The 24,126-nt window shown below is 31.2% G+C and overlaps 6 protein-coding genes and 1 long non-coding RNA gene across 14 annotated transcripts in view; 5 read left to right on the forward strand and 2 right to left on the reverse strand.

Annotated features, from left to right (window-relative positions):
- The window catches only part of LOC105146207 (uncharacterized), a 175,257-nt gene extending 175,061 nt beyond the window's left edge, over positions 1-196 (forward strand). The window contains exon 3 of one of the 2 annotated variants that reach the window (XR_015544569.1): positions 110-196. This is a non-coding gene — a long non-coding RNA (uncharacterized LOC105146207). The remainder of the gene's footprint in view (positions 1-109) is intronic. The other variant, XR_015544568.1, reaches the window with a different exon arrangement.
- On the forward strand, positions 113-4,733 carry KFase (kynurenine formamidase). Of its 2 annotated transcripts, none has more exons than XM_011056331.2 (8): positions 113-214; positions 2,069-2,159; positions 2,511-2,612; positions 3,293-3,427; positions 3,728-3,806; positions 3,890-4,081; positions 4,179-4,311; positions 4,508-4,733. In XM_011056331.2, the coding sequence occupies exons 1-8, from the start codon at positions 194-196 to the stop codon at positions 4,640-4,642; spliced, it is 888 nt and encodes a 295-aa protein (XP_011054633.1). In that variant the 5' UTR covers positions 113-193; the 3' UTR covers positions 4,643-4,733. The 2 variants fall into 2 exon arrangements, with proteins under 2 accessions (XP_011054633.1, XP_011054635.1); XM_011056333.2 differs by lacking the exon at positions 113-214 and adding an exon at positions 1,793-1,954.
- On the reverse strand, positions 4,721-9,876 carry Daxx (Daxx-like protein). Of its 5 annotated transcripts, none has more exons than XM_087404512.1 (6): positions 9,523-9,876; positions 9,092-9,231; positions 8,880-8,901; positions 7,558-8,722; positions 5,715-7,070; positions 4,721-5,622 (listed from the first exon to the last, which is right to left on the reverse strand). In XM_087404512.1, exons 2-6 carry the CDS (start codon positions 9,112-9,114, stop codon positions 4,907-4,909), a joined length of 3,282 nt encoding a protein of 1,093 aa, XP_087260638.1. In that variant the 5' UTR covers positions 9,115-9,231; positions 9,523-9,876; the 3' UTR covers positions 4,721-4,906. The 5 variants fall into 5 exon arrangements, with proteins under 5 accessions (XP_087260638.1, XP_087260637.1, XP_087260636.1 ...); XM_087404511.1 differs by having other exon boundaries at positions 9,092-9,235; positions 9,527-9,875; XM_087404510.1 differs by lacking the exon at positions 8,880-8,901 and having other exon boundaries at positions 9,523-9,870.
- A 1,859-nt stretch (positions 9,877-11,735) lies between these two features.
- On the forward strand, positions 11,736-13,366 carry LOC105146264 (Replication protein A2). The gene is made up of 2 exons (XM_087404600.1): positions 11,736-12,259; positions 12,616-13,366. Exons 1-2 carry the CDS (start codon positions 12,010-12,012, stop codon positions 13,089-13,091), a joined length of 726 nt encoding a protein of 241 aa, XP_087260726.1. The 5' UTR covers positions 11,736-12,009; the 3' UTR covers positions 13,092-13,366.
- A 1,205-nt stretch (positions 13,367-14,571) lies between these two features.
- On the forward strand, positions 14,572-15,708 carry RpS23 (ribosomal protein S23). Its single transcript, XM_011056313.2, has 3 exons — positions 14,572-14,729; positions 15,091-15,250; positions 15,382-15,708. Exons 1-3 carry the CDS (start codon positions 14,726-14,728, stop codon positions 15,647-15,649), a joined length of 432 nt encoding a protein of 143 aa, XP_011054615.1. The 5' UTR covers positions 14,572-14,725; the 3' UTR covers positions 15,650-15,708.
- Positions 15,709-15,875: 167 nt separating this feature from the next.
- LOC105146202 (hypothetical protein) lies at positions 15,876-17,480 on the reverse strand. Of its 2 annotated transcripts, none has more exons than XM_011056312.2 (6): positions 17,056-17,480; positions 16,822-16,880; positions 16,614-16,739; positions 16,364-16,525; positions 16,100-16,285; positions 15,876-16,014 (listed from the first exon to the last, which is right to left on the reverse strand). In XM_011056312.2, exons 1-6 carry the CDS (start codon positions 17,261-17,263, stop codon positions 15,991-15,993), a joined length of 765 nt encoding a protein of 254 aa, XP_011054614.1. In that variant the 5' UTR covers positions 17,264-17,480; the 3' UTR covers positions 15,876-15,990. The 2 variants fall into 2 exon arrangements, with proteins under 2 accessions (XP_011054614.1, XP_011054613.1); XM_011056311.2 differs by having other exon boundaries at positions 15,876-16,024; positions 17,056-17,479.
- Positions 17,481-18,837: 1,357 nt separating this feature from the next.
- psidin (phagocyte signaling impaired) lies at positions 18,838-23,848 on the forward strand. The gene is made up of 10 exons (XM_011056310.2): positions 18,838-19,176; positions 19,312-19,536; positions 19,632-19,885; positions 20,258-20,481; positions 20,597-20,903; positions 21,079-21,383; positions 21,494-21,752; positions 21,844-22,101; positions 22,188-22,802; positions 22,973-23,848. The coding sequence occupies exons 1-10, from the start codon at positions 19,116-19,118 to the stop codon at positions 23,192-23,194; spliced, it is 2,730 nt and encodes a 909-aa protein (XP_011054612.1). The 5' UTR covers positions 18,838-19,115; the 3' UTR covers positions 23,195-23,848.
- The last annotated feature ends 278 nt before the right edge of the window (positions 23,849-24,126 follow it).

Genomic DNA, 24,126 nt, shown 5'->3' on the forward strand with positions numbered 1-24,126 from the left:
GAATAAAAAACAATGGGATATTTTTTTATTGAAAATTTAAACATTTTTAAAAAGTTTGATGTTTATTACGGCTATTACTGAATTGTTAATTTAATTTTTTTTATTTCAGGAACCATACTGTAATACAGATCTTCAAGGTATCTCTAAGGAGGAACCTAAAGATATCTAGAAGATCTCCTACATCCTAATAAAGATGTTCCAGGATATCCCTCAGGTAAAATGTAGAAAATAGCAGATGAAGTATAACATAACTGTTTCCTGATTTTGCAGCATGTAATCTACAACTTATGAACATATAAATGTTTCTTGCGTAATAAGGTATTGGAAGAACTATTTATTTTATGTAATCAAAACGTTTTCAAAACAAACGCCCAGATAGCACAAAATACTAAAAGATAACGAAAAGAGATCATTTTTAAGTTGTCTTTTCGGCAAAGCGAAAAGTGTTTAAAAGACGACGAAAAGACATTGTTTTTAGATTATTTTTTTAGCGGGACCAAAAGATGTCTATAAGACATCTTTTAGTTTTGTCGGAAATATAACTTAAAAAAGATATCTTTTCGTCATGATTGCCATTTTCGCAAAATAAAACCCAGTAAACGAGAATGGATTAAAATGGATTGAATTTTTTTTCTATCCGAATGCGTATTTTAAATAGCGAACACTTTTTTTTTTATTTAATTGGATTCAATTGGATTGAAAAAATGCATTTCCTATTCAAAATTTTGAATTGAACAGTATTCACAATGCACAGAAAAAGCTAATATTATTTTTAGATTGAAAGGCAGAGGTAGAGATATGTTCCATACAATTCCTATAAAAGAAAAAATGCATTCAGGATTGAAAAGCATTCATTTTAACATTCTTAAATCAATATTTACTTGAAAATCTGAATCCATTTCAATCCATTTTTGTTTGCTGGAAAGGTCGACTAAAAGATATCTTTTCGTATTGCCGAAAAAACAACATGAAAAAGATATTTTTCTGTTATTTTGGTATTTTTTATCACTTATTCGCGAGCAATACGCGAGATCGCCACCAGATGGATGTGATGGAGTTCAGTTTTTCGTGTTTGAAAATTATACGGAACAGAATAAAAGATACAGCATTATAAGAAATTTTACTCACGTTCTAATAAATACTAAACAAATATTGTTTTGCAATCGAGTCCCCAAAGGGAACTATGAAAGATAATGACTTGCACATAGGACACGACAAAGATTGCAAGAAATGGGACGTATATTGTCAGTCATGCAATTTTATTTTGTTTTATATAAAAATTAATTTAGGAATTCGATGTATTATTAAACGTTATATGTATCAAAGTATAAAAACTAAAAGAAGTAAAGACAATTAAAAGATATCTAAAGAAGTCATTCTTTAGATAACATATGGCTAAGACTATAAGATTAATAGTGCGACATCTGTCTGTCGTCTTTTAATCATCTTTTTGTCGACTATATTCTTTCGCTAAAAGATATCTTTTATAACAATTTAGTCGTCTTTTAGTTATCTTTTAGATGACTTTGTGCTCTCTGGGCGGTTTAGATTAATACAATAAAAATTATTGATATATTTCAATCAATAAGATATGAGATATAAAACTGTCAATCAAATTTGTAAAACTTTACATAATGATAATGACACGAGGACTTGATAAAATTGATATTATTAATATGTGAATGTCGGCGTTATTTGCCATTCACTTTAGCGACATAAGACACATACCTGAAATTCTAATATATTATACATACATTAAACAGATAAAGTCACTTAGATAAAGTCAAGAAAGTCACTGGAGTGTGTTATATATGCTTATGTATACTAGAGATATCGTATATCTTGACTAAAGAAAACTGCGCAATAGTTTCTAACAGGCGTTGCTTGGAGTAACAACCAGTGATTACTCCTAATCATTTTCTTGTCAAGCGATTAATCGAGGATGTCTCTCCATGTACGTAATCTCGACGAAATTCTGCGATCATGTTTTCTCTCAATAGGTTAAAATTAAATTTGCGACTTATTTAATGTTTTATTTGATTGATTATGTTTTATTTGTGTGTTAAAGGATTATGAGCGACTGTACACCCCGAGTGAATGGAGCAAACGATATAATTCTGAAGAGCTGCAAGCACATTTCTTGAAATTCTGCGAGGAAGGTAAGATTTGTTTTTCTCTACAATCAAAAATTATATAATTTTGATAGTCGTAGCTCTCTTCGAGAGCTTTATTTAATGCAACTAAACTAATGCAACACTGGTGCAATTTAATATAATACAAATCGGTTTACATATTTTCAGTATTAATAAATAACTTAATCCTTTAATTAGTTATATGTTATCATGACAACATAGATATAATTAAAAAAATTAAAAGATTAATTTATGTGCATCAATATTATACTAATTTTCTCAATAGAAAAACCATAAGATTTTTCTGATCGTACTATTATTATGCAAGAAAGGTGTGTCAGATGAATCATGTGATCACTGAAGGTCTTTGTGTTGCAGTTACGGAAGAGACTCGGAAAACTGTTAAATCTGAACTTAATGTACCATATGGTCCTACAGAGCGCGCAAAATATGACATATATGGTGTCGATTTACCGAAAGGTATGTATATAAATGTAACGATTTCATGGAATTTTTAGGTGCCGAACTTCTGGAACAATATACTTTAATTTTCAATAAAAAAAAAATTATTTTTACAATTATTTTATTCTATATCATTATATTTTCATAATTATAGGTATTTCTAAGGCTATGTTTCAAAATTGACTGCCAGTACTAAAAATCTATAGTATACGTAATGTAAACTGTAGCATTTTTAGTATTGGCAGTAAATTTGGAACACAGCCTAAGAAAGAAAAAAGAAACAAAAGAAATAAAGAAATTGTTTTTTACGTTTTTTAAAAGAAATAAACTTATAAAATTAATACTTGAAATTATTTTATTCTATTATTTTATTTAATTTTTCTGCGTTTTCGATAAAATTTCTGTTGAAGCTTTCATTTGCAAATTATATCTAGTTTGGCTTGAATTATTTATTCTTTCGTTACATAAACATGAGTTTATATATACGCGTATAATTTGGTTCATTTAAAATTGAAATAAAATATATGAATGTCAAGAAAATTATTTTTATCGCAAATATATTAATATTTTCTTATTCCGTAATAATCTGCTCATTTCTTTCATCAATCTGCAAGATGTTAAATTGTAGATTATTTTCTAATGAATTGATATATTTTATATTTGTATTTATATCATACTGAAACAGTTGTGTATTTTAGATGCGCCGATATTTATATTTATCCATGGTGGATATTGGCAAGAATTCAGCAAGGATCTCACTGGCTTCTCGGTACCTTTGTTTGTTAAAAATAAGATCAAAGTAATAACAGTTGGATACGATTTGTGTCCGAATGGTGAGAAAGAAAATATTGAATTATATCATTGTCTTGTCTTTCATTTGTCTTTTATCTCATTTGTCTTTAATTATTTATTAATTTACATCTACACACACACACACACACACACACACAAAATTTAAAATTTCAAAAATTTTTTAAAACGCGTATAGCTAAAAGGATGAAACACGTTTATGAAATAAATTTTACAATATTTCGAAACTTACGTATATAAATAATATTCGAAAGTCTCAGATTAAAAGATTATCTTATCATATAATAAAATAATTTAATAAATTATTTCTTAATATTTTTCAGTCAGAATTGGGGATATAGTAGCAGAGATAAAGACAGCGGTCGCGCAGATATTAAAATATGCAGTTGATTCAGGCTCTAAGTACGTTTTTACATCTTAACTATTAAGTACAAAATTTTAATAGAAAACGAATTGCTTATAATACAAATGTGTAATGTACATAGATACGTGAGCATTGCTGGACATAGTGCTGGAGCACATTTGGCTTCATGTTTATTACACGATGACGATTGGATCAATCGCATGACAAAGAAAGGATATTTTGCAATATTAAAGCAAATCATACTGATAGGCGGCCTTTATAATTTAAAACCTATAAGTAATATCAGTTTTGCAGCTGCTCTTAAATTGACTGAGTAATTATATACAGAGTCCTTGTGTATACTTGTTTTTAATATATATAACGAACATATATATTTCTTATAACAAATATACATAAATTATCATTTTCAGCGAAGAAATTGAGAAATTCAGTCCTTCCTTTGACGAAGCAAAAGGCCGTCGTATCACTAATTTGAAAGTTATCGTAGTCGTAGGTGATTGCGATTCCCCAGCGTTTATGGATGAATCGCGTAAATACGCCCAGGTACTTGATTAAATATTAGATCTGTTTTTTGTAGCTAAATTATACACTCCCTGAACTATAAGTGAAATGAACATGTTTCAAATTTGGTGAAAATAACAAGGAAAGTTTTAGTGCAGCAATAAAAATTGAACCTATTGTATTTGAATAACTGCGCAAATTAAGTATATATCAAACTAACATTGTATTATTGTTTTAGAAACTTATTTCTATTGTGGATAATGTGGAATACCTGTTACTTCAGGACATCGACCACTTTGATATAGTGGAGAAACTTCTGGATCCGAACTATCATCTTGCTAAGTTGATATTGAAGTGTCTCCAGTCGATGTGATCCTTTATTAGATGAACATATAAAGTTAATGGAATTTGTTATAAGGCACTTTGTATTCAACGCAATATACAATTTAAATTTGCTAAAAAGATTTATTAAGAATTATATTATTATATCTCTTTATATATTTGGCTTATAAACTAGAAATATTTAATGTACACATTAAATGTAAATTTAAAAACATTAATCTTGATAAATTTATCGAATCGCTGTCGCTTTTGTATAACAATGATCTAAAAGAACAGCCCTTACTATATATTTGAGTCATTTGGATTGTGTTGTTGATGAACTCATATCCGCTTGCTTGGAGACGGATTGCACTGCGGATGGTTTAGGCAAGATAATCGATTTCGTAGGTACAATTTTTAAAACCGTTTTTCCTTTCAAAGATACTTCGTTCGTTACATTTGTGTTTTGCAGTTGACTCTGACTGGTAGTTTGAACTGGCAGTCGGATTATTGTACCTCTTGTGCGAATATCATGCACAGGTGCTATAATTTGACCTGTTCGCGTATTTACCTTTAAATAATTATTCGTAATATTTTTGACGCTAATTATATTGCTATTTGATGGTAGAAACACTGTGTGACGTTTCACTATGGGAACTACTTTGTTTCCAAGTTGTACAGCACACTTGGTAGCAATAGGTTTAACCGTTCCTTCATTAGTCAAATCAACAATTTCTTTAATTTGATTTGCTACCTTTGGCGCATTTTTTGGGGCGGTCTTGTCTGTTTTATGTTGGTTATCCTGCCAAGTCCTGGGAGGTTTAGCGAATGAACGCACTCGCAGTAGAGGTTTCTTTTCATCTTCCAATTGCTCATTATTTGGCATATTTGCGATTGCTTCATCCATAACTTTTTTCATTGCTACTTCTGCTGTATTTTCCATGCTGGTTACCATAGATGCCACATTCTTCTTTGTTGCAGGATCTGTTATAACTTTGAATTCATCTTTCACTTTGGCCTCTGCTAGATCCTCTACAACATATAAAATAATGTTTATGATTCTTCTATTTTTATTTATTTATTTTATGTATCTCCAATTCTATTAATATATGTATATACACTACTTGTGTAGTTTGATGTAGAAGCCGCTGATAGCGAATCCTCTTGCCTTTTGTTATCCACATTTTTCATATCGTTTGTGGAGTTCCTTGAAGTATGGTTGCCACTGCATGATTTATGAATCTTCTCGTTAGTAGTATCCATATTTTTCACATCGTTCCTTGGGATAGTGTTGCTACTGCATGGTTTATGAACCTTCTCGCTAGTAGTATCCACAACATTTTTCACATTTTTGTTTCTTGGGATAGTGCTGCTACTACTACATATAGGTATATGAACTATCTTTTTGCTAATGGTATCCACTTTCCTTAAAATAGTACTGCTACTATACGGTTTATTCATATTTGTCACAATATTCCTTGGGATAGTGTTGCTATTGCATGGTTTATCCACATATGTCACAACGTTCCTTGGAATAGTACTGCTACTGCATGGTTTATTCACGTTTGTCACAACATTCCTTGGGATAGTGTTGCTATTGCATGGTTTATCCACATATGTCACAACGTTCCTTGGAATAGTACTACTACTGCATGGTTTATTCACATTTGTCACAACATTCCTTGGAATAATGTTGGTACTGCAAGGTTTAATCACATCTGTCACAACATTCTTTGGAATAGTGTTGCTGCTGCATGATTTGTCCACATCTGTCACATTCCTTGGACTAGTATTGCTACTGCATGGTTTATCCACATCTGTCACAATGTTCCTTGGAATAGTGTCGCTACTACATGATTTATCTGTTACATTTCTTGGAATAGTGCTGCTACTGCATGATTTCTGAACTATTTTCTCACTAATTGTCTTATTTGATACTGTCATATTACTCTCTTCTCCAACTTTTATTTCAATTGTTTTGTTACATTTTTCTGGTGAGGTATCTGCTATAGTTTTATTTGAAATATCCATAGCATGATATATATTTATCATATTTATATTAGGTTTATTCTTTTTCACAGATAATTTATTTACTTTAACCGTTTTATTTGCATTTTCTTCTTTCTCATTATCCTCCTCACTTGATACAGACAAGATATCATCACTCTTATCATCCTCATATGTAATACTTTCTATTTCTATTTCTACTTCTTCATCTTCATCTTCCTCTTCTTCCTCTTCCGAAATTATTTCTTCATTATTTTGATCTCTTAGTTCCGTTTGTTTTTTTGTATATTTTTCAAATACTGCAGCTAATTGTTTTTCACCCTCGATACGATTGTCAGCAAGTTTTTTCGCTAAATCTTTATCTTTTGTAGCTGGATCTTCTGAATTTTCAAGATACAAAGAAAAAGTATCCCAATAATCATTACGCCTTGAGCGTTGCAAGTATTCTCCAAGTTCTTTGAAAGCTTTCTCTGCTGCAATAACAATTAATATATATTATTATAAATTAAAGTATTATATATTAGGTGTTGGAATTAATTCGTAGCGTTTTACAAGTGATGGGAAGTACTTTCATTAATGTATTTTTTAATGCTCATGTGAAATAAATAACATTCTTTCATTAAAAACGCTACGAATTAATTCCAACACCTAATAATAATACATAACATACATATAATGATTAAATATATTGGGTCATCTAAAAAGTATCCGCGGTACTTTGTCGCTAGATATATGACCATCAACACACATCTAGTGACAAAAAACCGCGGATATTTTTTAGATGACCCAATATTATACAAATAAAAATTCTTATAAACTTAAAACTACCCCTACAACACAAAGTTGTACAAAAGCTGTAACACTGCTGCAATATGGCAGCAACATTGCAGCAATATTGCAGATTTTCCAGTGATATTGCTGCAAACTCTGTGCTGTATGGATATGATACATATTTCTTACCCATTCGTTCTCGCTTTTTTTGTTTTAAACCTAATTTTTTTTTTTCATTACATCTATTGACACATTCCAAGATGTCACTGTAATCAGGGAATATTAAATTATCTGTAAGACTTCCTTTTTTTTTCAATCGATTTCGTTGAGTAATTTTACAATTAATAAAATTTGTTATTGCTTGATCCACAGCAATAATCCGAGTTACATTTAAATGTTTAGGACGTAAATATGTACGTCCTGCATCAGCATTTTCTCCTGTTAGCTCACAAAGTTTATCATATAGTTGTGTCATTTTCTGTTTATATCTTTCAACTTTCATATAATTACTATTATTTTCTTCGTCAAAATCAACTTCTTCTTCATCGAGCTTCTTAATAATTGCATCACATCTTTTCATAGCGTGCAATATTTTCTTAATTTTTCTTCTTGTTTCAAAATTCTCTTCGCTATCTTCATCCTCACTATCGTTATCATTATCTGATTCTACTGCATTAATAGGTACATTGTTCGTAGCATAGGAAGTCGAAGGAACTGCATCGTAGATTTCATTAATTTGTGATGTTTGAGATTTCTTTTTAGTCCTTTTCTTCATCTCATTCATCACTTCCTGTATGTGCATATATATTTTTTTGTTGTCATTCGTAATAGCTTTGCGCTTCTCATTTAAAAATGTAACAAAATTATTTGATCTAGCATAAATTGGATCTAAATTTTCATAACGTCTTTTTAACTTATCAACAATAATGGCCATTTCCGATTTATCCTGTTTTGGACATTTTTGTAGACATAAACTTATAAATAGAGGAAAAACGTCCTGTGAGATATATGATATCTTTTTCTTTTCCTTCACAATCAATTGTGTCTTTATTTCCTGGTCTTTATTTGGCTGTTCATTACAAGATTTAGATTCAACAAGATATATCTCAGGTAAAACATCTATAGAACATATATCAGGTTTACTTTCCACTTTGAACTTATCCTGATCAACATCTAACTTTTTTCTTTTTTCTATAGTACAAGTTATTTCTTCCTTTGTATGCATTATTTTTCGTTTTAAATTCTTCTCTTCAATTTTCTCATTAACATTGAGTAAAATTTCCGTTTCTTCATGAGCAATGGCTCCGTTACTAATCTCTACAGATTTCGTTAGAACTTTGTCCGTTTTGTTTTCCTGAAATAATAAATTTCTTAGAATCAGCATTTTTAAGGAAATAAATTAGAATTTTTTTTTACTTATAGTAAACTATCATTCTCATAAAATAAATTTTTAAGAGATCAATGCAGACATTTTATTAGAGAAATTTGAATAAAATTCCATTTTTCCTTACTTTTTTTATTTCCCTTAGTCCCCTAGATATAACCCAATTCGGCCAATAGTAACCAGTAGTCGAATTCGGTAAATAAAACCAGTAAAAAAATGTATGTTAAAAAAAATATATTTAGCCCAAGTCAATTAGTCTCGCCAGAAATTTCACAAAATTTTTATCTGCTTTACTAATTTATAGAATTCTTATAGAACTTTTATAGAACTCTGTCAAACCTTTTGCGAGTCTGATTCGTCATCGGACGAAATACAGATGACTTCCATTTCCATCAGGTGTCTCGTTCGAAATAGCGAATCGTGGACAAGTGCTACCGCCAAATAAACTCGTAACTCAATGCCTCCCGAAATATCTTGAACTTCCTGTCAAACAGCGACATACTGATAGTAACATATACATACCGATCACGAAAAACAATATATTCTCGATGGATAATCATCCATCTTTGCAATGACGTCCTATTAAACATCTTTATTAAACCAAAAAAACATTTGATGTTTAGTACAATCATGCGTAATTTGCGAAATGTTTAAGAAAGGAGTCCGTGCGCAAACACGCATTTTCGGTCTCTTGGAAATAGTAACTTTATGGAATTCATGAACGCGCCGAACTTTATTTCCGAAAGAAGAAAGGCAGCTAGCTTTTCTACTTGCCTTGCTTCTAATTATTTCGTTGGCCTCGTAGATGATTCGTTCAGAAGATATATGCATGAAAGTACATAAAAGTTCACATCTCAATGACAAGTTGGTGCTTGATCGACAGAAAATTGGTCTGAACTGGTCTTTAGTTTCCGTTTTTATGACGACAGAAAAGAAAATGAAGGCTCTAAAAGTACTTCACGCAGAAAATTTATGGTACTTTTTGTCCATGCGATAACCGAATACAAAGATTGGAATATTATTAATGTCCGTATGTGCACTGTTATTGGTCCATCGTTAGGGAAATTTTATTTTCGGGAATGGTACCCTTACATAAGAGAACAGTAGAAAGCTTTAGTCGTATATGACGATTGAGAAAAAAGAAGAATAGAAACAGCTAAAGGCCTGTTGAAACGAATATGCTCATACAATGACTTGGCATTATACAAGAAAAGCAATATGGCGTCTTCCATATCAGATATATGATTGGTCAATTGGATATGTCATGTGACCAAGTTGCATCTAAACAGACCTTAATCCAAACAAAGAAAATTTATTACAGAGTGCGCTAGTATCGATGATGTCTATTGCACAGTTGCTGCGCAATAGTTTATTGCGCATGTATGTATATGTAATGTGTTCAGAAACTTCACCTAAGATCCTAATGGCTTCTGCACGAGGAAACGCTCAAAGGTGCATTCACATGCAAGCGTCAAGCATCAAACAGCGGAAGCAGCAACTAATCAACGAGGCAATTTTTACAGTAGCGTAAAAGATATTTTTTACACCACTGTCTGTATTGCTCTGATTGGTTGCTGTTTCTGCTGCTTGACGCTTGCATGTAAATGCACCTTAACTTTATGTAAATGTTGGCTGCGCGCAGTGGATATGCAGAATAAAAATATCGTTACGTAGAAAAAAGATGCCGACAAGTCAGGTCCAATGTTCTTGCGATTGATTAAAAATATTGGGTCATCTAAAAAGTATCCGCGGTACTTTGTCACTAGATATATGACCATCAACACATCTAGTGACAAAAAACCACGGATACTTTTTAGATGACCCAATATATTGTATAAAAAGCATGCGCAGTTTGCAATATACTTATTGTGCGCATATAGTGTAACCAGTCACAGAAAAGTTGTAACACTTTTTTTCGGAACTTAACTTTGCTCGTAGAGCGGTTGAACGTCGAATGGGTATATTTAGTACTACAAGCGTTCACTAAGCACTTAGTGAGTTCTTGCATCTGATTGGCTTATTCTGCTAGAACTAAAAATATAGACCAAACAGATACAAGAGCTCACTATGCTCACTCAGTGAGCGGTTGTAATATTAAATGCACCCAATGGACGCATTCAGAATGACAATCGCACACTAAACACATTGGGTCATCTAAAAACCACGACATTTTTTAGATGACCCAATAGTACACTTTGATGATTAACGTGCGCAATTGCGTTTGCGCAACTACATGATGATTGGTAGATTTGTGCTGTAGAGAAAGTATTCTATAATTTTAGCATTCTACTTTTATTGTCCCATGGGGCAAAATTTAAAAAGAAGTTCCGCACAATAAAGGGAACAGAGAACAAAATAAAAATTTCAACCTATCGGAAATGTATTGTGAAAGACACAGTTTCTGATAGGTTGAAATTCTTAGATCTGTTCTACAATAGAGTCATAAGCGACGAGCGGTAAGAAATTAACCAATCATAGTCGATTATTCTTCTCATACTTAATTGTGACTGGCCAATTTGTGCTATATTTACGCAATGCGAAAAAATGATAATAAATGAGTTAAAGCAGTTCAAAAAATTGTTATGAGATTGTAAAACATTAAACTACACAGTGATAATTGTTTTTACAATTTGAAAAAAATTATATTTTATTTTAATAAGTTATTAATATAATTTATTAAAATAAAATATAATTCTTAAATTATTAATATAAAGTTAGTAATTTTTAAATTAAATTCATGCAACTATAGTCGAGCATTCCCCTGTCGTTCGATTGTAATAAGGAAATACGCGACTGTAGTTGGTTGATTCTTACATTCTGATCCGGATTAAACCCTCGGTGGAAACTAGGCCAATGACGCATTTTCTATTTTGCAGCCCTTTTCCGCATCGTGTGATTTTACTCTAAGGATGAAATCACACAGTGCGGAAAAGGATAGAGAATACGTCATAGAAGCAACCAATCAGCGTTCTTCTGTGTTATTCCGAATAGTGCTAATTGGTTGTTTTCAATGACGCATTCTCTATTCCGTAGCCCTTTTCCGCACCGTATGATTTCATTCTAATTGTAACATGAAAACCTTAATAGTGATGAAAGTGAAATCATCAAATTGGGTTTCTAACCTAATTTACGTTTTGCGCGCGTAAATTCAGCTCTTCTGTTTTCGGATATTGAGATTTATCGAAAAGCTGAATTTGATTGATTTTCAGTCTCTTGAGTTTCATTTTACGTTTTCTCGGTGATTATCATTTGTAATCATGTGGAATAACGAAAGTTCCATGGGTGAAGGTGGATTTATGAACGATAGCACGCAGGGGACTGGTACTGGCAAGAAAGGGCCACAAAATGACAAGACTATTGTTCCCGTATTAATAAAACATATCACGTCCACCACAGGAGATCTGCAAATCGCCGGCAGAACTGTAAACGTTTTGTCCATTGTTGGAATCGTACGTCATATTGAGCAAGACACGACAAAAATCTCATTCAATATCCAGGATGATACAGGTGTTCTATTTATGTTTTTTAATCTAACGATAATCATGTACAATTACAATGACAAAATGCAAAAAATTTTGACAAATTGATACTTCATTTTCTGAATAAATTTTTATGCATTTGTATACAATGGTAATATCTTTATTTTTATTTTTATATTTATATATTAAAAACACGTTTCTTATCATAAATAAAAAACAATGATCTTATATGTATGAATCATAAAATTTCTGTATAATTAGAAAATCTTAAACATATATATATATATATATATATATATATATATATAATTATTTTTATGATTTAAATTTTTAACTTACTTTTATTGTTAGAAAACAGAAAATTTACTTAGATGTTTTGCACAGGTACTCTCACAGCTATTATGTGGCTAGAAGCAGATAAGAATCCTGCTGAAAGTAACACTTGTACACAAATAAATACATATGTGCGAGTTTATGGACTGATACGTACACAAAATAATCAACGACATGTCTTGATTTTACGTATGTATCCTCTGGAGGACTTGAACGATTTGACATGTCACTTTATGGAGGTCATGTATGTCATACTGAAGGCTAGCAAACCCACACAAGAAACCAGTTTGCCTTCTAATAATTCATTAATGGTTGATAATACAATGAGTGGCATGTCACCTGAACAAGTGGCAGTTCTCGAGGTAGTTCGATCAGCAAATGAAGCTGAATGTGGTATCGAGAAACGAGATATTTTGGCACAAGTACCAAAACACATTATATCTCGTTTAAATGAGATATTAGACTTTCTTCTTTGCGAAGGACATATTTATACAACCAGTTCAGAAGATTTCTTTAAAGCTACCTAAATTATGTTACCCTTAAAAAATTCATTAATGTTACATTTATTTAAATATAACAATTCATATTAAATATGTAACTTTTGTAACATTACATTATGTTACATTTATTATGTAATTTGTTCTCTCTGTAGATAAATCAGTAAAGATTAGAGAAAAATAATTTTTTTCTTGTATAAACATAAATTAACATAAATAATTTATTTTAAACATGCCAATGTATTTTCGTTAAGCTCAAAGTACTTTAATAATAAAATGTTTAATAAAGAATATTTTGTAAAATATCTACTTTTTTTCATTGTCAATATTTAAATTCAAAGAAAAACCCTACTGATATGTCTAACTTGGGAGTACGTTTGGGAAGACGTTATCAATGCTCTATGTCATGTTCTTTTTCATCTAACGAGTGATTAAAATGGAATGATAGTAATTTTTTTTAATGGCGTTTCTTCGAACGCATTCTGAGATGTGCACTTTCCATAAGGCTGGAATCAGACTAAGCATTGAAGATTGAAAGTGCCTTTTTATATTAACACTCGACGCTCATTTTCAGCGTTAAAATAAGTCACGTGATAACAATTGATAAATATCAAGCGTCAATTTTGATCGTGATTTTAACGCTGAAAATGGGCGCCGTCGAGCGTCATGAGAAGGTACCTTGAGATTGACGATTGAAAATTGAAATTTGATCAATGAGGATAAAAGAATTTTAATTTCTATTGTTTTGATTGATCAAATCTCATTAGGTCTGGGGATTGATTCTATTGTATCTTGAAACGAGGTGAAAATTACAAAAGTGAGCGAATTTATTAGAATACTAATAATTTCATTAGTCAACATCTAATAAATTTGCTCACTTTTGTAATTTTCACTTTGTTTGAAGATACAGAATCGACCCCGAGATGAAAATTATAAAAGTGAGCGAATTTACTAGAATACTGATTATTTCATTGGTCAACACCTAGTAAATTTACTCGCTTTTGTAATTTTAATCTTGTTTGAAAATACAGAATTGATCTCCTGTTCGCGTTACATGAAATCACCAACCAAATATTTTTGCTTTTAAAATGAGATAGATACATATTTTATCTTAAAAAGAGAGAAAGCGAAGATATCGAGTGCCAAAAGTGCAAACAATGCGAATGAATCTATTGATTAGGTCTGAGGCTCGATTGTGTATTTTGAAATAAAGTGAAAATTATTATACAAAAGTGAGCAATGATTATTAGGTATTGACTAATTAAATTATGAATATTTTAGTGAATTTGTTTACTTTTATAACTTCACTTCATTTCAAAATACAAAATACAATACATTACAAAATCGACCCCCTGTTTTCTGTAGCTGAACTAGTGTACACTTTTGGAACTTAAAGTGAGATAGATATACATTTGATATTTGTTTAAAGCGAGTTCTAGAACAATCTAGTGTAGGAACAGAAAACAGACCAATTGTTTTGATTGGTTTCGATCTCAATCTTCAATATATATTGTACAATAATTTGATTTCAATCTTGGAATGTCGGAATCCGTAAAATTCCCTAGTCTATATAGACATACGATACAACCTAAATTTACTATTACGATTTGCATTTCTGCTCATGGACGATTGCTTCTTTCCGGTTGTGAATCGCATGCGACACGATGGGTTTGTGTTACAAATTTCTTATTATTATTTTAAAAATTATTAGTTTAAAAATAATGATTATGAAAAGCCAATATCTTTCGATAAAAATTCTGTCGATATATTTTGCTCAACAATAAATGCACAAGTAGTACCTTTCTTCTTGATGCGATCATGTAGTGTGCTTTAAGTATCGAAAACTTGTAGTAATTATTGTCAGATATGCCAATACACATATAGTATCGTAATATTGGCATATAATAATTTTATCTCATATTGAACGTATAGATATTTAATATTTTTCCATGTAAAGAATTTTCTTTATGTGCTCGAAAAAGTATAATGTAGAATATAACCTCATTGTAAGATTTTCTTTGCGTTGTAGGTAAACCAAGAGGTCTTCGTACGGCGCGTAAGCACGTGAACCACAGACGTGAACAGCGATGGAATGATAAGGACTATAAAAAAGCACATTTGGGAACCAGATGGAAGGCTAATCCTTTTGGTGGTGCTTCTCATGCTAAAGGCATTGTCTTGGAAAAAGTGTAAGTAATAATGCCTATATGACAATTTTAATAACATTTCCATGTGTGAGATTTGTCGTAACTTAATGATATTATGATATTTATATACATAATTACGATACTTAATTTATTGATATTTTATCATTCAATAGAGGAGTAGAAGCAAAACAGCCAAACTCTGCCATTCGCAAGTGTGTCAGGGTACAGCTGATTAAGAATGGAAAGAAGATTACAGCGTTTGTGCCAAGAGACGGTTGTCTTAACAACATTGAGGAGAACGATGAAGTTCTAGTGGCAGGTTTTGGTCGTAAAGGCCACGCCGTTGGTGATATTCCTGGAGTACGATTTAAAGTGGTGAAGGTTGCAAATGTTTCTTTACTTGCTCTTTACAAAGAGAAGAAGGAACGACCTAGATCTTAAATTATCAGCCAGAAATGTATTTGACAAATATAAAATACATAAGTTAAAAATTTAAATAATTCTATTTTAATTTTATTATCAAAGTACCTTCCTCTATACCATCTCTTTAATATCTATGATGCGTTTAGGACTTATTTATATAAATAGATATAAATTCTATTCTTTTGTATATTAATATTTAGAATATTATAAATTACACTAAACAATTATGGATTTACATATACGATTATACATATAAAATCATTCATTTATTAGATTTGCAAGTTCCTCATTACAAATAACTATATCTTCTATAATTGCATTTAAAGGTGCGACAGTCTTCGGTAATTCCTTTGCTAATTTTACATTAGACAACTCTTCTTTTGCTTGTAATACCTGCAAGTGCGATTGGAAATACATTTTGGAAAAAATAGTAAAAATAATATGCAGTAATGTGGATAAAACTTGTACCTTTTTCAAAGAGGAAAAATCAGAACATATACTTTTAATGTTTGAACTAATAGAATCAGAAATATCTTTGTCTAAACTTCTAACTTTCACTGGCCAAGATGAAACTGTATGAAATGCTTCTATAAATCTTTCTTTTTCTTTGTCAAACAGTGCAGTCTGTTTTTCGTTATCCAGTCTATCATCAGTCTATATTAATTTTTACATAAAATATGAGTATAATTTATATATATTATTCATAATTTTATTAATATAATTCTGTTTTACCTCTACGTGTAAGTCTTCAGACGCGTTAATTTTAATTTCTTCGCGATCATTATTTAATATTTTTCTCTCGCTCTCTTCAAGATATTTAATAGCTTCTGCATAAGTTATTTTTGGTTTAATGGCAGAAAGAGGGGATGCCTGATCAATATCATTAGTGCACAACTAAAAATGTTTAAAAAATATATATTTCAGTAATTATTAATATATTCATAAAAATAATATAATTTTTCAACATTATATCTTTACATACCTTAAAAATATCTGTAAGTGCTCCTTCTGTCTCATTTGTACTTGCAATAGATTCTACATGTACCTTTCTCATAAAGTCTAGCAATAATTTTAAAGTTGGCAGTTGTTCCTTCAAGGAACATTTACCCTAACATAAGTATTTTTTTATATAAAAGCAATTATGTTAATATAATTATACAGCATAATATATCTATATTTTATAAACAAACCAGCAATACATCCTTGTTGTTGCAGATTCCAATCCGAGAATAATATTCAAACACCTGATCTACAAAACGACATACATATATACTTTCCAATACATTAATATGTCACATTTTTTAATATAATTTTTTATTGCATGTATAAATTCACTGAAAATGGGAATTGATAATATAATTTAGTTGTTAAATATTAAATTGTAATATGTGAAACATTAAATCGTATAAATAAAGTAGAAATACCTTCCAAAGCAGAATTCTTCAGCTTTTCCAAATGAGCGACAATTGATGGTAATTTCTCTGTCAGAAGCCAGGAAAGTAAACAAATCCGATTTTCACCACTAAGAATCGTTGCCTCCAAATCTTTCGACTCCGTATTTGTAATGTGCGGATATCGTAAGTGTAACAAAGTATCGTATATGCTTGTCATAACATCATTCACGTCATTCATAGTAGCAAATTATGAGATATACATGAAACTTGGAGAAAAATCTAACACCGGAAATAGAAACTGACAATTTCGCAATTATCTCGTTTCAGACATTTTTCACTATTTTACAAAAATATCATTAGACCGAGTAATATTTATGTTAAAAAAAGATGTTTGAAGTTTCAAACAATAGACATAGGTAATAGAGTTAAGCAGACTTACAAGCACTTCATTGAAAAGCATTTAACAAAGTCACGACATGAGAAAGTCGCGCGTTGATTGGTCCGCCATGTTTAGAAATTTCCGCTTTGTATTTGAATACTTATATTCGTGTTACTTTTAAATTTTAACATAATTATATCTAATTTTAATATAATTAAAATTAGATGTTTTAAAAGTATTAACAAATAAAAATTTTTTCTTATGTATCGAAATAATGCAAACGAGAAGAATTGTTTAGTTTAACACCTTTTTTTTTTTAACAAAATTATCTTGAAAAATGAAAGATTTAATTATGTATTTTGAAATGAGATTAAAATTACAAAAATAAAAAACTTTACTGGAATATTTATAATTTCATTAGTAACCTAATAAATTTACATGATAAATTTATTCAGTTCTGTAACTTCCACACGTTTCAAGATACACAGTCAATATTCTAGTACGTAAAGAAAACTAAATAAATTTTTTAAATAATTTTTAACATCTATTTTATAAATTATTGTGCCATCGATTTTAAGCGCATTAGAGTGAGTAAATGCTAGATCTTTTATCATTTCTTTTATCAAATTATGCAATTAAACCCCAGCTGAAAGAAAAACCCGAAGAAACTCCCCGCTTAAAGCGAAGAGCACAGACTCTTGCATAATGCATAATACATGAGACATAAGAAATTGAGCCAACCAGAGTTCTTTATTTCACGGAAAGGAAGGAAATAAAGGATTTGATTGGTTCATTTTCTTATGCCTCATATGTTATGCAAGAATTTGTGCTCGAATTTCTGCTTAAGAATTTTAACCAGAGAATTAGAAACTGTGTATTCCACAATACATGATTTCTGATAGGTTGAAATTCTTATTTTTTATTCTTTGGTCCCTATTCCTTTTATTGTGTGGAGTCCTTTATTGATCAAAAAGACAAGAGACAAATAGAGACAAACAGCAAGAAACAGGAAACAAAGAGCACATTGTAGAATTAGCCTAAATGTGTATATTTCAAAACGTACCCATCAATAATGAATGACATATGAATCTCTAATCAAATTTAATTTTACAAGATCAACATTTTTCTTTTTACTTACGTTCTTTAGATTTGAAACGAAATATATACACAGGTGTTGAAAAGAGAAAAAGGCTGCGTTTAACAGACTCAACAGAGTGCTCGCAATTATTGATGTATTCTTCTTAAAACACTGATTGAATGATTTGAAAAAATACACTAATAACAGCGAGCGCTCACTCAACTTGAATCCGCTGAATGCATCCAAAGAAATCTGTATAAATGCAAATATAAAACGAACGGACTTCAAATGTTACGGATTGAAGTGTACCTGATTGGTGCAGCCAGTCAGATTCGCTATGTCCCTTCCATTTCATTATTCCGTTCTCCAAGTAGACTATAGAGACTTCGCAGCCGGTCCGGTGCTCCGGTCATTCTTTTCGCTTACGCGATTCTATGGAGAAAGGGATGAGATTAAAAATATTTTTCTGAAATAGCGTATTCTGTCATATCGAGGCCGATCTGGTGCGTGAAAGACGATCGTAAAAATATCTCGGTAATTCGGAATTATCTATAATCGTCGAAGATGCATCGAGGTGATTGGAAATCGTGTGTTTCTCTGGTTTGTTGATTTTATGATACCGCATAAAATATCATGGCGTCCAAGGGCCATGTGGATAACACAGTGAATGAACGTCGGCTGCGACCGATTTACGGTATGTATACTCACGTCGATGATGATCATACCTCAAGTCGATCCTGTTCATTCCCGCTGGACCGCTCGGTCGTGACTTTGGGACCGGTGAGGTTATATAATGGCACCCGGTACGAGGTTTCTCTTTGGATTTCAGACTGGTTGGATAATGGGAACAACAAAAAGGCCTTACAGGAGGCAGACAAGGTACTAAAGAAGCATCCGACTAACCAATGCGCCAGGGTACTCAAGGCTCTGGCCTTGTTGCGTATGGGCAAAGAAAATGAATGTCAGGTCATTATGGATAAAGTACGCTCTGAGGTACCTTGTGAGGATTCCACCTTACAAGCGATGAGCATCTGTTACAGAGAGATACATCAACGTAAGTTCTTAGTTCACCTTCTGGTTTGGAATATAAAGATCATATTTAAGTTTAATTATATGACAATTATGTCAATTTTAAATTTACACATGCAGCAGATAAAGTCAGTGAGCTTTATGAAGCCGCTGCTAAGGCTGATCCAAACAACGAAGAACTCCTGACGCATCTCTTCATGTCATACGTTCGCCTCGGCGATTATAAAAAACAACAACAAACTGCTCTTAATTTATATAAACTGACTCATAAAAACCCATATTATTTTTGGGCTGTTATGAGTATAGTAATGCAAGCTATTCATGCTGATCAAAAGTTAGCAAAAGGAGTTATCTTGCCTTTGGCAGAAAGAATGGTTAGTGCATTGATTGTTGTTTACTATTGCCATTGCGATTGAATATAAAATTATAAAGGGTTTGTTTATACCAGTGAACTCTAAACATACTGGAAAGCTTACAAGGAAGGAGAGAGGATATTCTCGATGAAAGAGCCAAGAGAGACAGTTGATACAGGATTATTTTCTCAGTTTTGCATGTTATCTGCATTGAGAAGATTGAGATAATAGAACGTAGTACTTAAAGAAATAAAGAATATAATCCCCTGCTAGATGCTTTTTGTCGGCTCGGCTGTATTCAGTGGTAAGCTTTCCAGTTATAGAGTTCTCTGGTTTGTCCATAAATGAATATTATAAAGATGATTAAAATAATTTTTTCTATGAATACATTAGGTCCTAAAACTAGTGAGAGAGGGAAAGATAGAAGCGGAACAGGAGGTGCAACTTTATCTGATGATTTTAGAATTGCAAGACAAAAATGAAGAAATATTAAATGTACTGTCTAGTCCTTTAGCTTCATATGTCTCATATGTACCTCAACGAAAGGCTACATGTTTATTGAAGCTAGAATGTTTTCCTGAAGCTGCTAATGCATATCGCGCACTTATTGAAGAGAAGTAAAATCAATTTTATTAATATTCTTTTCTACTATTTTATACAATATGCTTATAATATTTTGATATAAATAACTTTATACCTGTATCACTTAAAACCATTATGTTTATTATATAGCATCGACAATTGGGCTTTTTATCAAAATTATCTTTCGGCGGCCTTAAAGTTTCAACGTCTGACAGAATGTTTGGATTTTTTCAATCATATTATTAATATGTCCGAGAAAAAAATTCGCGCGCCATACTTGGCCCGCTTAGAATTATTGAAGCGATGTCAGACTGAAGATCTGCAATGTAGTATGACTTCTATGAATTTTATGCATCAATATTTTTCTCAATTTGGAGAAAAAGGATGTGTAGTTGGAGATTTACGATTGTATTTAAACCTACTCACACCCAAATCCAAGTTCGAATTATTTGAAAAGGTAAAGAGAATAGAATCCAATATACTTTTATACATATATATATACATTTTTTAAATGTACATAATGAAAAATTAGTCTTACACTATAATATTTATGTTAGTAAATATAAGACAAATTAAGACATTTAACAAATACATTTTTTATTCCATTAACATTAATAAAATGATTATTGCAGATTGAGGAAGATATTGGTATTGCACCAAACGAATTTCCAACTACAGTACAACAAATGCAGAGGCATATTCATTTGGAGCAATTACGGCGTATTTGTGGCTTCCATCATTCTCCCTTGGCAGATAGAGATAAACAAGAACAATTGATAAATCGATTATGCGATTTGTATGAAAAAGGCAATGAATTGTGTCCAATGCAAGATAGATTGCCAACTGATTTTTGTTCAGCAGATCCATACATTCTATTAGCTACGCATTTATTACATCAATTATGGGTTGATACTAATGATGCGTCTTTTCTTTATAGGTAATATAATTTTTTTCCATTATATATGACAACAAAATTAATTGATATTAATGAAAAAATGCTAATGGCATTTTGAAAACATGCACATTTTTAAAACAATGGACTTACAGGGCAATGTCATTATTGGAACATGGTCTTCAATCGAGTCCTGTAAATTTTCACATCAAAATTTTGCTTGTGCGTATTTACTTGGAAGCTGGTTTAGTGGTTGCAGCTGATCATGCATTTACATCACTTGATGTAAAACACCTTCAATTAGATTCACTAGGTTATCTTCATGCGCCGCTTCTCGCGCCTCTCGGTAACTTGCCTCTGGCCTCCACAACTCTTGATCATACAGCGAAATTTTTCATAGCCAACTATAAGGATGTATGTGTTTTCAAGTATATACTTACAAGATTTAAATAAAAAGGATAAAGTTTTTGTGTCTATTTCATAGATTTTATAAATATTTTTATAGAGTGCGGATCACTTAACACTTGCGTACAAATATGGAAGTTTTATAAAAATTCAAGATTTTGTGGAGTTAAGGGAACGCTTAGAAAATTCATTTCATTTTGTTATGACAACTGTAGATAAAATGCTCCTCGATTTGTGTTGGGCTGACAGTACTGCTTCTTTGTTCTCTACGTTGAATATACATATGCATATGCCATGCATACAACCTCATCTCGATTCGATTAGATTGGCATCTTTGCGAGATAATCGTGATTTGGAGGTATGTTTATGAATCGCGATATAATTCGAAGAAATATAAAGTTCTGATTTAATATCTGTGATAAATTTAATAATAATGTTAAATAGGTTGTTCGCGGATGGGAACCAATTAATCAGAACGAGGATGATCCAAGAATGCAGGAGGAGACACGCATATGTATGTTAAAATTACTTTTGGCGAGAAATGCCATATTGCGCATTTTAGCAGCGAGTGCCGGATCATCATCTATTTATCTTTCTCAAATATCTGCCGAGCTTAAAGAATTAGCAGAAGAAACTATACCGAATATATTACAAAAATTTGGCACAGATGGAAAACGGACCAGACCGTGCAAAATATTGGTTCCATTTGATGCTGTAGAAAGATTGCGCGAAGCTTATCATTCTGAGCAATTAAGGACTATAGCGTGCCTTGCAAAATCACTTTCTCACTCTCATTGTCCGGACTTGGATTGTATACAAATGCTACGAACGACTCCTTGCTTACAGACATTACCTATTCCTGAACGAGATATACCAGTATCTTTTAAAAACTTCTTACTCAGAGCTTCAACTTGTAGCGAATCTTTAGCGATTATTAGTGCTATATGTAGTGCATACGCGATACAATCAGAACCACGCGCACAATCACAAAAGAAAAATAAGAAGAAATATAATAAAAAAATCGAATCAAATATAATAAATGAGACCAATGAGATCAAGGTAATTTTTTTATATTGATAATAGCGATGTTTTATATATATAGAACTGTGAAGAGAATATAACAAATAATTATTTTTGTTATATTGTGTGCTTTATAAAATATTAATTTTATATATATTTGTGAAACTTTAATGTTACAATTTTTATAGCAATTATTTATTGTATTACAGGTTTGGCGAGAAGTAGCTGTGTTACTGTCAGAGAGAGTTGAAAATTTAGATGCGGTCCTAACTGAATTTGAAAAATATGAGTTATACACAGGATTGGATGAGAATGATGATGTATGTGTCACCATTATGAAACGCGGACAAGCGAGTCTCCGACAAAGTTGCAGAGCCCTCAAATCTCGCACTCAGCCCATATTAAGGCTTTTAAGCAATTTAAAGAGCTGAAATTATTCGACAGTATATTTGTACAAAGAACAACTATATCCGTCTACTTTTCATAATTTTCAAAAAATGACTTGAGAGTTCTGTACATAATTCTTAGTCCTAATTCAATTATAAATAATGAATGAATGATTTAATGCTGTTTAAAATATCTGAGCCTACTTTCATTTTTATGAAAAATACTGTGCAGTCATTTGCATACACTGCCATTTGATCAGCTAACACATTCTTTTAAATCAAGGAACAAATGTAAAAATTAAAATAATATTTCTGCGATTTTTAAAATTTTCAGAACCAAAAAAGATATTAATTTTATCGATTTAAAACATGGTCTATCTATTTATAGTTATGTGCCATTTTTTTCATTAAAATGAATTTATTTTATATATTATATACTGCAAAAAGTCTGTCGGTTCGCGCATGGATCAATCGTATATTTTGAACTATTTTCATAGAATTTTAAGGAATAATATGCTTATGAATAGCATTGAATTATATTTTGTGACAATCTGTGACATATATATTGGTTCTTTCACAATTCTATATATTAATAAATTTATTATTAAGTAATGATAATTGTTAAATAATCCGATAAAAATCGGTTTAAAAAATGATAAACTGCTTACTGGAAAGGAATAAATTGCTAATAAGAGTGCAGCGGGTTACATATTTATTTTATCTGCGTAATTCACAGTTAAAGTAAAAGATTGATATACAATTGATTGTATGGTTAATGCATACGTTAATAAGCATACGTACTTATTAATGTGCACATTAGTGATGTGATCAATCGGTATATATTACTATATACCAATGTTCTCTCTAACGGCCCATTAGATATATTAGGTGTTGGAATTAATTCGTAGCGTTTTACAAGTGATGGGAAGTACTTTCATTAATGTATTTTTTAATGCTCATGTGAAATAAATAACATT

The sequence above is a fragment of the Acromyrmex echinatior genome, chromosome 3 (assembly GCF_024713525.1).
Source record: "Acromyrmex echinatior isolate Ae372 chromosome 3, ASM2471352v2, whole genome shotgun sequence".
Taxonomy (NCBI): Eukaryota; Metazoa; Arthropoda; class Insecta; order Hymenoptera; family Formicidae; genus Acromyrmex; species Acromyrmex echinatior.

Bases quoted from the DNA above. Each gene is read 5' to 3' on its own strand.
- KFase (XM_011056331.2), top strand. From the start codon at position 194: ATGTTCCAGGATATCCCTCAG. The intron at 3,428-3,727 runs GTGAGAAAGAAA...AATATTTTTCAG, and splicing joins ATACGATTTGTGTCCGAATG to TCAGAATTGGGGATATAGTA. The intron at 4,312-4,507 runs GTACTTGATTAA...TTATTGTTTTAG, and splicing joins AATCGCGTAAATACGCCCAG to AAACTTATTTCTATTGTGGA.
- Daxx (XM_087404510.1), bottom strand. From the start codon at position 9,583: ATGCATATATCTTCTGAACGAATCATCTACGAGGCCAACGAAATAATT. The intron at 9,232-9,522 runs GTAGAAAAGCTA...TTTGACAGGAAG, and splicing joins AATAATTAGAAGCAAGGCAA to TTCAAGATATTTCGGGAGGC. The intron at 7,071-7,557 runs GTAAGAAATATG...TTGTTATTGCAG, and splicing joins AAAAAAGCGAGAACGAATGG to CAGAGAAAGCTTTCAAAGAA.
- LOC105146264 (XM_087404600.1), top strand. From the start codon at position 12,010: ATGTGGAATAACGAAAGTTCCATGGGTGAAGGTGGATTTATGAACGAT. The intron at 12,260-12,615 runs GTGTTCTATTTA...TGTTTTGCACAG, and splicing joins CAATATCCAGGATGATACAG to GTACTCTCACAGCTATTATG.
- RpS23 (XM_011056313.2), top strand. The intron at 15,251-15,381 runs GTAAGTAATAAT...ATCATTCAATAG, and splicing joins GGCATTGTCTTGGAAAAAGT to AGGAGTAGAAGCAAAACAGC.
- LOC105146202 (XM_011056311.2), bottom strand. From the start codon at position 17,263: ATGAATGACGTGAATGATGTTATGACAAGCATATACGATACTTTGTTA. The intron at 16,286-16,363 runs GTAAAACAGAAT...AAATTAATATAG, and splicing joins CTGAAGACTTACACGTAGAG to ACTGATGATAGACTGGATAA. The intron at 16,025-16,099 runs GTACAAGTTTTA...TCGCACTTGCAG, and splicing joins ATTTTTCCTCTTTGAAAAAG to GTATTACAAGCAAAAGAAGA.
- psidin (XM_011056310.2), top strand. From the start codon at position 19,116: ATGGCGTCCAAGGGCCATGTGGATAACACAGTGAATGAACGTCGGCTG. The intron at 19,177-19,311 runs GTATGTATACTC...TTTGGATTTCAG, and splicing joins TCGGCTGCGACCGATTTACG to ACTGGTTGGATAATGGGAAC. The intron at 21,753-21,843 runs GTATGTGTTTTC...ATATTTTTATAG, and splicing joins TCATAGCCAACTATAAGGAT to AGTGCGGATCACTTAACACT.